The following is a 13,735-nucleotide window of genomic DNA, read 5'->3' as shown; positions in this document are numbered from 1 at the left end:
GTATAAGATACTACATGGATTTGAATATTATAAGAAAAGTTATGTACTAAGACCAAAAATGACACGTTGCTATCCACTTAAATTTTAATTTTCATTTACTTTTTTTATCCACAATCACACTTCTTCTAACACTTCATTTTTTCACTTCAAATATCCTCTACCAAATTTTTTAATTTAAATTATACTCCCCTCTATTGTTGCTATTTTTAAAGGAAGAAAAAAGCAAAAATAATAAAGCAAGGCTTAAGATTTAAGTATTTTTTGCATAGATTCGGCTGTTAAAGTAAAATGGAGATGTTGGAGTGGTTGCTTGAGTAATACTCTCTCCGTCCCTGATTAAGAGTCACACTTTGACCGGACACAAGTTTTAAGAAATATATAGAAAAGTTGGTTGAAAAAGTTAGTGGAATGTGAGATCCATTTTTTTATATTGGTTTTATAATAAAACGTGAGTGAATTGAGTTAGTGGAATTTGGGATCTACTTACTACAGTACTATTTATGGTAAAAATAAAGTGTGATTCTTCATTAGGGACAGAATGAAATCGAAAAATGTGACTTTTAATTGGGGACGGAGGGAGTAATAGTGATTTAGTTACGTACTTGTAACAATTAGCCATAGATTTAAGGACTAGATGTTGCAATTTTCAAATTTCTGTTATTGGATTGATTGTGCGATCCAATCGCATTAAACTTCCCTTTAAAGGAAAAAGAAATCGATGCGCGGTAAGAAAAGCGGCCGCCATTTCAGGTAATCCACAAACGCAACTATCGCTTAGCTGCCTAACCTTTTTTGAACACAATCTTGACTTCCATCAAACCGAAATAACCGGATTTTCATACCATTTTGAGCATATGCATTAATGCCTAAAGTTCTGTTTTACATAATTACGACATCGAATTCTCCACCCTTTGTTTTTATTTTTTTACTAGTCCAGCTAATTATAAGCAGATCTTGGTGATAACACATGAATCAAATCCAATTAATGATTTAATTCGACCTAATAAAATTTACTTACTCCCTCCGTCCCAAGGAAGATGACCCCTTTCTTGGGCGGCACGAGATTTTATGCAGTTACATTTTGTGTGTTAAGAGGAGAGAGTAACGTAAGAGAGAAGGAATAAATGAGAGATAAATGTGTTTCCATTTTAAGTAATGAGTCATCTTAGTTGGGACAAACCAAAAAGGAAAGTGAGTCATCTTCAATGGGACGGAGGGAGTATTAAATAATTTTAATGCAATATTCTTTTACAATGGACGGAATGGTTAGGGTTGGCTGATTTAGCCTAGGCTCGTGCAACATGACATCCACATAAAAATTCAAAACAATGTCATTCTGATTTTTTTAAAAAGTAAAAACGAATCGAATTCAGACATAGCATGTAATACTTAGAAGACAAGTTCTTACAAATGTTACTACTACTATATACTACTACACGTAGTTGGTTAGCGGAAAATGTCACTCATTAAAGACAAATAGTGAGTTGAGACGATGGACCATGTATGCCCTTTATAAATAAAGAGCATTGCTGAGGCTAAATTGTAAAAATGAGATTTAAGAAAAATAAAAGTCGCACAGTCTTAACGGATCTTGAAGGACAAATTGTATGGTTGATTGTTCTGATTCGAATTCGTCGAAAAATATTACTACCTCCGCCCCCTAAATTTTGACACAGTTTACTATTTCGGTCCGTCCCTGAAAGTTTGACACACTTCACTTTTTACCATTTTTGGAAGTAGACCCCATATTCCACTAACTCATTCCTACTCACATTTTATTATAAAACTAATACTTTAAAAGTATGACCCACATCCCATCAACTTTTTCAACACACTTTCCATTACATTTCTTAAAATCCGTGCCGGGTCAAATCGTGTCAAAATTTGAGGGACGTAGTAATATCGCATGCAAAAGTGAGGAATGACTATTCAAAAAGAGGTTGATGGAGGGACAGAGAGGGATGGGCGTTACTTTATATCGTTCTTCCCACTTCTGTTAATATTGTTAAGCTTTAGATAAAGCTGCCATTCCAACTTAAAAAAAGCAACTATATATATATATTCTACATTATTTAAGTATTTTATGAAACATACCTGCACGATCACCACAATTAATCATGCATACAACCACTAATAATTCAAACAATCTAATCACACTATCATAGCAAATCTAATACTAACACTATATCATACATACACAAAAATTTAATACTAATTCAAACAATCTAATCTAATTTATAATTGCCATATCTAATTTGCATTTTTATGTAAAAAATCATGAGACACAGAATTTGAAGGTACCATTGAGCTCAATAATCCCCTATTCCAAAATAATGATCACATTTAATACTGTCTCATTGTACTATGCTACTAAAACTTTATCCTATATAGTTGATTGACGCTCAATAATTAATGGTGGACAAATAAGCGACAAATTTAAATTGAAGCTAATAATTAACAATAAATCAATAATGCGACAAGTTGAAGGCACATGCAAAAATAGGGAGACTACCTATCTTAGTTCACATGCACCTTTTATTTCAATACACATCTAAATTATAATGTTTTGGGATTTGAGTTTCTCTGTATTTCTTTTGTTTTTCTTGCAATTCTTGATTTATGTAGTTTTAAAGTCTTAGGTTTTAGAGCTTTTTGAGTGAATGAGTTTGGATACATGCAAGTCTTGTGTCGTATACACCATCATTTTCGAAGAAATTAACTTTGCATTTTGATTTTATTAGCGAGAGACAATTTACTATTAATACTATGACAATTGACACCCTATATATTGATTCTTAGATTTTGACTAAAGTTATATTTTATCATTTTACGGGTGATGGTTTTACTATACTTTAATATGACAAGTGCACACAATCTTTTTAATTAAAAATCAAGATTTTAAATTATTAAGGCACTTATTAATATGTACTAGTATTTTCCCAATTAATATTATAGTATTTTGAAATATATGCATGCAGACCATCAGTTGGAAACCCTTAAAATTGCAACGTCACATAATTTTTACTTTCAATTTATTCTAGAATTTTATAACATTCTACTGAAAGAATTTATTTAAGTCATGATAATTCCACGTCGATAAACGATAATTCTAAATTTTAAGAATAAATCAATATTTTGTACTTTTAAGAAACACCAAATGTTTCTCAATCAACCCCAAAAATATCCGTTAATTCTGTTTATTTGTTTCCCATTTCCAAATAACATACGAAATAATTGTGAACACTATTTTTCTACCCAAAACACGTTGCTCAATTAAACCAAAAAATATCCGTTAAATTTTTGTTTATTTGTCTCCGATTTCTAATTTTCTAAATAACAATATAAATATTTGTGAACACTATTTTCCGCTCAAAATCTCTCTCCCTCAAAACACTCTGCTCTCTCTCTCTCTTTTCGCGGCAAAGACAAGCGCTTGTTGACAGACTCATTTTCCTCTCTTCAGGTAGAATCACATTCTGCTTTGTCTGTGTGTGCTTTTTAGCTTCGCTTTTTTTGTTAGCTTCTGCGTGTTTTCTTCGTCAGATGCAAAACAGAACTCTCTTCGTTTTTGGAAGCCGTTATTTTCTCAATTTGATAATCCGATAGCTTCCAATTTCTCGTTTTCTCAACTTTTTTTTTCAATTTTTTGTTGAGCTGCAGGTTTCGCTATGCGCATCCATCGCCAATCATCCTAGAAGATTCGCATTTGGAGTTTTCTCCTCAGATTGTTCCAGATCTCGGTTTACATTTTGCGGCGCTTTGCTCAGCAAAAATTGTTAAAATTGAATCGAATTAGGTCAGATGTATCGCTGCGATTGTTCAATTTGGTTTTGTGCTGTAACTTTACTGCTGTTATCGATCAATTTTGGGGAATTTGCGAATGCTGATTGGGCGACTTGCTCCGGAATCGTTCCGATGAGTTACCGGAACGATAAGATTTCGATAACGGACTTCGGAGGCGTGGGCGATGGGGTGACGTTGAACACGAAAGCGTTTCGAGAGGCGATTTACAGAATTGAGCATTTGAGGAGGAGAGGTGGCTCTCTGCTTTACATTCCTCCCGGAGAATTTTTGACTGGACCGTTTAATCTCACTAGCCGTATGACTCTCTACTTGGCTAGAGGCGCCGTGATCAAAGCCACTACGGTATTTCATTTCTTTTCACTTACTTTACTTAATCATCGTTATGCCAGTTTCGAATGCTTCTGCTGCTGCTCTTGCTATGTATGATTGTATTTGAATCGACGTTTTTGGTGGTTCGATTTGTCTGGCATTGGTATTATACAGTACTTAGAGAAATGTAGTTTGAGCTAGCCTTCAATGTTTTAAGTATGCTTGAATGCAAATTTTGTGAAGAGAGTTGTAAATGGTGAGGTTATGGTATGTTAATTGTGATGTATCTTATTCAGTAGGGATGTGTGAGTTATGGTGAAAGAGACAGATAGGTTTAAAAAATTCTTATTTTAGGTAGTAATGGATCATGGTTTAGGAGAAACTAATAAGTTTGTCTTGTGGACCATGGAGATAGCTGGCTGACTTAAGTGCATGTGAAGGTTTTTTTGAATAAAGTATGGTTTGCCAGCTATGATAGTGGAAAAAACCAGCATTCTGTTTTTTGCCAGACACATGATTTTAGGAAATTATGTAATGGACTGTAGATGATGACATGGAGTCATGGACATGTATGTAGCTACAGATGGATATCTGATTGTTAATAATTGCTTCTGTGAGGACAAGAGCTGATAATTAGAATTCTCAAAACTTCTTCTTGACTGCATTTGTACTTCTTTAATCATGTATAGAAATTGTAAAATGTAAATTGCTTCACATGTTATGACAAAGAACTGTATCTGGATATGCTGTGATACTTCTCTTAGTATCATTTACTCTTGACCTTTTATTAAATTGATTCTTTTGTTGCTAAATATTTCAGGATGTTGGCCAGTGGCCCTTGGTGGCGCCGTTGCCCTCTTACGGCAGAGGAAGAGAACGGCCCGGGGGAAGGTACATGAGCTTCATCCATGGCAACGGTCTACATGATGTGATAATTACAGGTTCGTTTGAGAGAAACTAGTGGTCCATACACCAACCAATTCTAACAGAATGTTGGCCTTTTTATAGGGGAAAATGGAACAATTGATGGCCAAGGCGGCGTCTGGTGGGACATGTGGCGGCAAAGAACTCTCAAGTTTACTCGACCAAACCTTATCGAGTTCATGAACTCGAGAGGCATTATCATCTCCAATGTCATTTTCAAGAACTCACCCTTTTGGAACATACATCCAGTTTACTGCAGGTAATAGTTGGTGGTTGCTCACATTATGTTAAAACCTATACATTTTGAATGAAACTCCCTCTTTCCCCTTTACAGTCATGTTGTGATTCGATATGTAACGATTCTCGCACCTGCTGACTCTCCCAACACCGATGGAATCGATCCTGACTCGAGCTCCAACATATGCATCGAGGACTCCTTCATCTCAACCGGGGACGACCTAGTGGCCGTGAAGAGCGGGTGGGACGAATACGGGATAGCATTCGGTCGACCCAGCCACAGCATCACCATCAGAAGAGTAACCGGCTCCTCCCCGTTCGCTGGAATCGCAGTTGGGAGCGAAACCTCGGGAGGCGTGGTGGGCGTCCTAGCCGAGCACATAACTCTCTACAACATGGGGATCGGCATACACCTCAAGACCAACATCGGCAGGGGAGGGGTCGTGAGGAACATAACCGTGTCGAACGTCTACATGGAGAACGCCCGGACGGGGATCAAGATATCGGGCGACGTGGGGGACCACCCGGACGAGTACTACAACCGGAACGCCCTCCCGGTTCTCAAGGATGTGGTGATCAAGAACGTTTGGGGCGAAAGAGTGCAGCAACCCGGTCTCATCCGCGGCCTTTGGAATGCACCATTCACTGCTATTTGCCTCTCCAACATCCATCTTGGTGGCGCGCGGCCGTGGCAGTGCTCTCATGTGGTCGGAGCCGCCGTTCAAGTTAGCCCCTCGCCGTGCGCTCAGCTCACCTCCCGCCAGCAGATAGGTGCGTGCTCCGCTTCCTTCTAAAATCTCTCTGGTTTGTTGTCATTTGTATGTAAGAATACTTTAAATTTTGTTGTGTGTCATAGCAATTTTTATTTTTTCACACAGTCAACAAACATAAAAATAACGACAAATTGACAAAAAAAAAATCATGAATTTTGATATATCCCACTTTTTTAAAAAGTCGTTGGAAAAATCATGAATTTTTAGCATAATAAACATAAATTGACTAAAATAAATAATTTGTCTAACAATTTACTCTACAAATAAACATAAAGATATTGCTTGGTCCTTCACATCTGAAATGGACGCAAATTTATTTACATGCTCTAAAGCCTAACGTAACTATTCATACTCGAACAACTAGAATTAAACTAATAGAGATACATATAATATGTGTAAGAAACATATGACATACGTATCAAATTCAAAACATAGGTTATTATTGGTGATTGATGAATGCATGGAAGTTTCTAGAAATAATTGGTCAAGAATTTGCGCACGCCCTTGACGAAACCGGGCATTTCATCTTCTTCCTTCCTCTCATTCCCGATCCTCAGACGCTGCCTCAACTTCTTCATCCTCTTCTCGCGGTCGAACCTGTCGAAATCGAAGCGCTTGAACACGGCCCTCTTCACCTTTTCCCGGTTCGAATCCTCCTCGTCCTCCCCCTCGCCGTCGCGGCGGCGGTGGTGCTGGCGGCGGCGGAGGTGGCGGTTGCGCACCCTCGTCCACCGCGCGGGGATCGGCTGCTCGAAGTCGCTGTTCTCGCCGACCACGTCGCCGGCGAAGGGGACCGGCTCGCTCTTCCTCATCATCGTCGCGGGGTGGTGGAGCTCGAAGTGGTGGCGGCCGCGGCCGCGGCAGGGGCGCTTCACGTGGAAGCGGCGGTTGACGGGGCGGAAGGTGATCTCGGTCAGCGGCACGGCGGAGACGACGGCGAGGTTGGGGTCGGTCTCGGCGTCAGCGGCTTGGACCGGCTCGGTGGGGAGGCGTAGCGCGGGGTCGGCGGCGAGGCGCGGCGGGGGGCGGGCGAGGGAGACGGTGAATAGGCAGAAGAGGGCGGCGGCGGCGGTGGCGATGGCGAGCTTTGCCATGGTTGATGTTTTTTTTTTTTTTTTGGATTGTGAATGGATTTGGGGTGGGGAAGGATGTGATATAGGGGGGGAGCCGGGCAGGTCGGGCAGGTTGGAAACGGAGTGGACTGGGGGAGATGAGAGCGGGCAGGGGTGCTGACCGACCACGTGGGGATTTGTGGGTATTGAATCTGCGTAAGATGGTACGTAATCGAAGCATACTATATTAGAGTTGACATTTTGTGTCCCTAGGCTCCTCATTTTCTTCTCTTCACACATAAAAAAACATTCACATATACTTTTTTTTTAATGTGTGGAAGACAATATCCAACAAGTTTCCCGAGCTGTTTCATTCTTTTTTGCATGCTTTTTCAATAAAATATACTCCTTCCGTCCCATAAAAGTTGAGACAAAACTTTTGGGCACGAAGATTAAGAATTTATATTAAATAAATAGGAGAGATGAAAAAAGTAGGAAAGATAGGAGAGAGTAAAGTAAATGATGGAATAAAATAAGAGTGATTAAATGTTTTGTTTTTTATTAAAAAAGGAAATGACTCAACTTTGTTGGGACGGACTAAAAAGAAATACGACTCAACTTTTATGGGACGGAGGGAATACTATACTATACAAAATAATACTCCCTCCGTCCCAAAGAAGATGATCCATTCCTTAGACAACACGAGATTTTATGCAACTTTATTTTATGTGTTAGGTGGAGAGAGTAAAGTAGGAGATCGAGAAAGAATAAAGTAGAGATAAATGTGTTTCCATTTTTAGTAATGGGTTATCTTGATTGGGACAAACCTAAAAGGAAAGTGAGTCATCTTTTATTGGACGGAAGGAGTATTTGCAGCGCAGATTTCTTGTTCCGAACCCCTCTAAGTGTCACTTGGCCGACCGACGGAGGGGCGTTATCTCTCCACGCGCCCTCCTTTGGGCCAATGAAGTTTAACTTTCATAATTTTTGTAAAATATAAAAGTCAATAACATTTATTATTATATTAAAATTGAGATGTCAATTGGGTCAATTAAGCGGATTTCGAGCCAGTCTTACTCGAATTGCAGGCTAATCGAGTGTGGGTTAATCGGGTTGCACTTTTTTTTATCGAGTTAGAGATTTACAACCCTAAACTTAAACTTCGGGTTTCGGGCTAATCAGATTTTTAGCTAATACTCCCTCCGTCTATAATACATGCACTAGGAGCTTTAGAAAAAGTAAGAGAGAGTAAAATATGTGTGGAAAAATGTGTTGACTTTTACTAAAAAAAGAAATGACTCTATTACTATTGAACGTACCAAAATGACAAAATGACTCTATTACTATGGATCGGAGGGAGTATTAAAAAAGTTGGTTGAAAAGATTAGTGGACGATGAATACTACTTTTATATACTATTAGTTTTATAATAAACATGAATGAGATAAAGTTAGTGGAATATGGAGTCCATTACTAAAAATAGTACTAAAAAATAAATAAAAATTTATTGATTGACAGAGGAAGTAATAAAAGGTATGGGGCATATTTTTTTAATATTAATAATTTTATATCTATGGTAAATAAATATATGCAAAAAAAGATAAAGATATAAATCATAGCTGAGTATAAATTTAAAATTTTATACGGAGTACATTAATAAAAATTACAAGATTAGATAACATAAAATTAATGATAAAATTAAATTTTTAGCTAATATATTTGTAGCTTCTATTTGTATCTCATAATTTTAAATTAATTCTTCACCGTTTATAAAAAAACATACTACTATAGGTTTGTATTAAATTGACAACCACTCTTCAAATGTCACCGTGACACCACTTATACAACAATCTATATATTACTGTATTGCTGTATAATGTGTCGGATATTGCTGGACAAGAAATATTGTTGTATAAAGACCAGCAAATTGGTGATCGTCTTTTTCAGTTTTTTTTTTGCCACGTGGCAGCTTATTATTCGTCCATGTGTACAAATGATTGGCTAGAAATGATGGTATGGTGTTATTTTAAGGGGTGGTGGCACCCTAACATGCCCCTACTACTATATAACCTAATTTAATAATTTAAAGGTAGAAATGAAAATATGATACGTATTTAATTACGTTTCCTAAATGAAGACGACGGTGATCCACATTATATATTAATTATTTGAATATATTCCACCTATTATCATAGTTGGGAAATATGGACATAACTTAAAAAGAAAAAGGATCCGTCGTCCGCTCCTCAGCCCAAAGCCGCCACCCCCATGGCTTCTCCGTCCTCGTCACTGACGCCACCGGCTTCGTCAACTCCCAAATATATCATTGGAACCAAATATAAATTAATATTCGAACTTCAAATAATCAAAAACAAATTTCTTTTACCTATTTGGAATTCTTTAGTTTTTTTTGTTTTTGTTTTTGTTCTTTTTTTATTTTATTTTTTTTATATTTATGTATGTTCATATTTTCCAACTAGGATATTAGGTGAAATATATTTAAATGATTAACATATGATGTGTTATTTTATAACGGAAAAGTTAACGGTTCCGTTAAATAAGGATTGAAATATATCGAAAATAAAAGTATAAAGGCTTACTAAAACGAAAAATTTGTGTAAGGACTAGTGAAATAAACAATCAAAGTGCAAGATTTGATGTGTTTTGCCTTTTTTTTTGATATTCGCAAGAAGTGCATCATAACTAAATGAACATACTCCCTCCATCCCACGTGAATTTAACAGACTCTAGTGGCTGGATTCCACAAAAAGAGAGACATTGGTTCATTGAAAACACAAACCAGCCCATTCGAATGACCTATTACCTCACTACGACCGGTGAGATGGCCGTTGATCGGATCGTCGATGGGGAGAGGATTAACAGATGGATCATCCTAGTAGGAGCGCATGGAGCATCGCTTGAATTCCAAATTAGGGTATTATGCAACGAAGAGAAAGATGACTGGCCAACGATCAAAATTTGGGCGGGCGCCGTCGTGATATATCGAGAATCGAGATGGTTTTTGATCAAGTGTTTGCTACCAATTAAACGGCGCCATGATTTCGAAACGCACCTGAATCTAAGCAGCGATTTCACCGGAAGTCTAGATAGTATTTCTGTCACGATTTCCTCGGGAAGATGGAGAGTCCATCTGCGGCGGCGGTGGTTTGCGGGTTTGGATTCCCTGCTGTGCAATCAACCACAGCAGGGGATACTGTTACAAACAAACCAATACTATACTTATAAATTTGAACAATAAAATATTAATCTTTTTTATATAAAATTATGTATAGTAAGCATCCCCTGTTGTGGTTGATAGGGATCCAAATCCGTGGTTTGCTCCTAATTTATTTTTGATTTAGAATTTTATGATTTATGATATTGTTTAGAACGGTGAAGAAGGGATAAAATAAGAGTGAGAAAAAGTAAAGAGAATTATGTTTATTATTTTATGATATAAGTCATTTAAGATGTGAAATCACAAAAAAAGAAAAATGTGTCGGATATTTATGCTGGTTTGGTGATCGAATCAACTAAAGATTATTCTTAAAGAACTTATTAGCAACCGAATCAAGTCCAAGTGTCCAACCATAGTTTAAGTTTGCTTGATGAGACACTTCTCAGCCATTTATGCGAGATCACACATTTTTTCAAAACCTAAAATGCTTAAATAAAAAAAATTTAGAGTTTTTGTTGTTGAAATGGAATTCTTATAATCAGAATGATTAATCAAAATCAAATCAAATCCTAACTATAACTAGTTATATAAAATATGAAAATCAATCCAAATCGTTACTACAATATAATGACAGATGAGTGACGGAAAGAGTAAATAGCTACTGTAGTGATAAAGATATATAATAATCCTATTTCAATCCAATCATATGTTGTAAAACAAATCAAAGATTGGCAGCTAAACAAAACAAAACAAAAATTATGTACTCCAAACTAATGAAATTAAATCATAAAGATATCTATCAACAAAAATAAATCAAATTAAAAAATCATATCATATCAAATTCAAATTAAATGTCTATCCCTATTCATGCATCTAAAACATCTCTAATCAAAGAATGTTGGCTAAACAAAACAAAACTCATAAAACAAACTAAACAAATGAAGAATGCACTCTAAATTTCTAACCATATTGTTCAAGCATCGTTGTTGTCGAAAACTGGTTGCACCAAACTCTCAACGTATACACGTCTATAATCACAATTGACAATGTTGACTCGTGGAGAACACGTCAATTTCCCGTTGTACATCGTCCACGCCATGTGCGTCGATGATTCATTCACACGACGATTAATAAGACACGACGCCACCACCGCCCAAGACTCCTCCACCCCATACATCTCCATCTCCCAAACTGTCCTCACTGGCACTGCGTTATCATAATCATCGCACACCAAGCCCAGACGCCCCCTTCTTCCGCCATCCAATAGGAACCCCGGATTGATAGCAGCACGCGGCAGCTCTATCCTCCCGAACACCTCACTCTCCAAGTCGAACGTCTCAATATATCCTTTCCTCACAGGCCAGTGTATTTTCCCACTCGCAGACTCCCCAATCCAATAGCGCAAATCAAGGCTCCCGTGCTCGCGCTCTAGCGCTTTCCATGAATTCGTCTTGCTATTGTAAATTCCACCCATTCTTTTAACCTCATTCCCATTCCCATTCCCATTCCTTTTAGACAAAACAGCAAACACCTTGTACGCATCACTCTCCCCATCCCAACCGAACCCGCATTTTACGACATAATCGCCGTCTGGTTTGGGTAATTGGAGCGAGAATCGAGTGGCTGGGTTCCACAAGAAGAATGAGTTTGGTCTGATGAAAATACAAAGCAGGCCATTGGAATGACCTATGATCTGAGTATCTAGGGTGAGATGATCGGTGATGGGATCGTCGATTTGGAGAGGAGTCACAGACGGATCATCCAAGTAGGAGAGCAGAGAGCATCGCTTCAAACTAGGGGTTTTGGAATTGCTGCTGAAGATGGCTTGCCAACGGTTTGCTCCTATCGATTTCTGGAGATGCCTTTTGATGAATCTGTCGCTACGAATTAAAGAGCGACATGATTTCGAAACGCACTTGAATCTCACCAGCGATTTCACCGGAAGTCTCGACAGAATTTCTTCCACGATTTCGTCGGGAAGATGGAGAGTATCCATCTGTTTGCTCTTATGCATGTTTGTTCTTACTAGTAGTATTATTTTTGAGGATTGTGATAAAGGTATATAATTGTATGCATATAGTCGATTTTTTTTTTAAACGGATATTAATTAATTTAAAATAAATTTTATATTAATATTTTGTAATATGAAATTATGGGAGGATATTTACTGAATAGTAGTGTTTTGGTTTTCAAGATAAAATAATACCATTATACTAAGATATAATCTAAGATTGAGTTGTGAGATTATTTTAGTTATATGGAGTTAGCTATAACTAGTTATCCATGATTATCGATCTAGGATTGAGTTGTGGGGTTGAATCTCATGCCGAACACACTACAAATTTAATCCCGGATACAATCTTGCAAACCGAATACCTCCTATGTGTATGGAATGGATAAGAAATAAAGCCAAAAGAATCAAACAAAAACTCTATTACTTAATTTTCGTTCCTTTGCCTATATATCTTTTCTTGTCTAACTCTATTCTTCCTTTTTTTTTTAATACTCCCTTCGTCTCCCAATAACTGTCCACTTTGATTCCGGTACGAGTTTAAAGAAATGTAAAGAAAAATGAGTTGAAAAAGTTAAGTGAAATATGAAATGTGAGTGAATTGCGTTAGTGGAATGTGTAGCCTATTTACTATTTATGATAAAAAAGTGAAAGTGGACAATGGGGAATAACGAAAATGGCAAAAGTGAACAATTAATGAGGGACAGAGGGAGTATAGTATTAATGCTTAGACAATTTGGTTTACAAGACTCCCTCCTACGCATAGTAATTAATTTCCAAAATTTCACCACCAATAATTTGCTATATGTAGAGTTATTAACTGGGTCTACACCAAATTAAAGTCCGCCTAAGCGCAACCCACCAATAAAATAAAGTGTACCTAAGCTGAATATATTAGTTGGAGGGAATTCCAACTAGATTATTTTTCAAATTCAAACCTACACTCACATATTGTTTGATTTTACCTTATTATTGATTATTTATATTACCATAGAATGTTGAATTTTTTGGTGCTAAGATTTGATTTGATTTTTATGATTGTTATTGTTGTGTTTTAAATTAAGAAAACAGTCAATTAGGAGAATGGAGTATTGGTATTTCATCTCATGTAAAATGCATAAAGAAATTTGAAGAATATATTCAAAATGCAGGGAAAGTCTGATATAAAGAAAATTCCAAATTAATTTGACATGCGAAAAACAGAAGAACAAGAGTAATTATCCATAAACTGGTAAAAAATTTGCTTAACTAAATAAAACACTGAATTGGAAGGGCAGACGGGGGGATGATGCTGATGCCTCGCCCGGGCCCGCATGCCACGTTCTTGATGACAACGTCTCTGACGTCGTCCCCCATCGAGCCTGTCTTGATGACCGAGTCGATCACCGTGATGTTGCTGGACCGGGCGATGTGGATGCCGTCCGTGTTGGGGCTGTCGCCCGGGGCGA

At 37.3% G+C, this 13,735-nt stretch overlaps 2 protein-coding genes across 2 annotated transcripts; one reads left to right on the top strand and one right to left on the bottom strand.

The window, feature by feature from the left end:
* The first annotated feature begins 3,318 nt into the window (after positions 1–3,318).
* On the top strand, positions 3,319–6,144 carry LOC125213012 (Pectin lyase-like superfamily protein). Its single transcript, XM_048113346.2, has 5 exons — positions 3,319–3,463; positions 3,661–4,146; positions 4,934–5,054; positions 5,122–5,296; positions 5,372–6,144. Exons 2-5 carry the CDS (start codon positions 3,802–3,804, stop codon positions 6,066–6,068), a joined length of 1,338 nt encoding a protein of 445 aa, XP_047969303.1. The 5' UTR covers positions 3,319–3,463; positions 3,661–3,801; the 3' UTR covers positions 6,069–6,144.
* Positions 6,145–11,091: 4,947 nt separating this feature from the next.
* LOC148929841 (F-box/kelch-repeat protein At3g06240-like) lies at positions 11,092–12,338 on the bottom strand. Its single transcript, XM_089067132.1, has one exon. The coding sequence runs from the start codon at positions 12,288–12,290 to the stop codon at positions 11,250–11,252; it is 1,041 nt and encodes a 346-aa protein (XP_088923258.1). The 5' UTR covers positions 12,291–12,338; the 3' UTR covers positions 11,092–11,249.
* Positions 12,339–13,735: the final 1,397 nt, after the last annotated feature.

Source organism: Salvia hispanica, chromosome 3, assembly GCF_029641045.1.
Source record: "Salvia hispanica isolate PSC_SH4W2 chromosome 3, Shi_PSC_v1, whole genome shotgun sequence".
In the NCBI taxonomy this organism is placed as follows: domain Eukaryota; kingdom Viridiplantae; phylum Streptophyta; class Magnoliopsida; order Lamiales; family Lamiaceae; genus Salvia; species Salvia hispanica.
The sequence above is the reverse complement of the archived record's forward strand: the minus strand, read 5'-3'. Positions and strand labels throughout refer to the sequence as shown.

Excerpts from the sequence above, each read along its gene's own strand:
- LOC125213012 (XM_048113346.2), top strand. The coding sequence starts at position 3,802 with ATGTATCGCTGCGATTGTTCAATTTGGTTTTGTGCTGTAACTTTACTG. Across the intron at positions 4,147-4,933 it reads CCGTGATCAAAGCCACTACG|GATGTTGGCCAGTGGCCCTT; the intron begins GTATTTCATTTC and ends TAAATATTTCAG. Across the intron at positions 5,297-5,371 it reads ATACATCCAGTTTACTGCAG|TCATGTTGTGATTCGATATG; the intron begins GTAATAGTTGGT and ends TCCCCTTTACAG.
- LOC148929841 (XM_089067132.1), bottom strand. The coding sequence starts at position 12,290 with ATGCATAAGAGCAAACAGATGGATACTCTCCATCTTCCCGACGAAATC.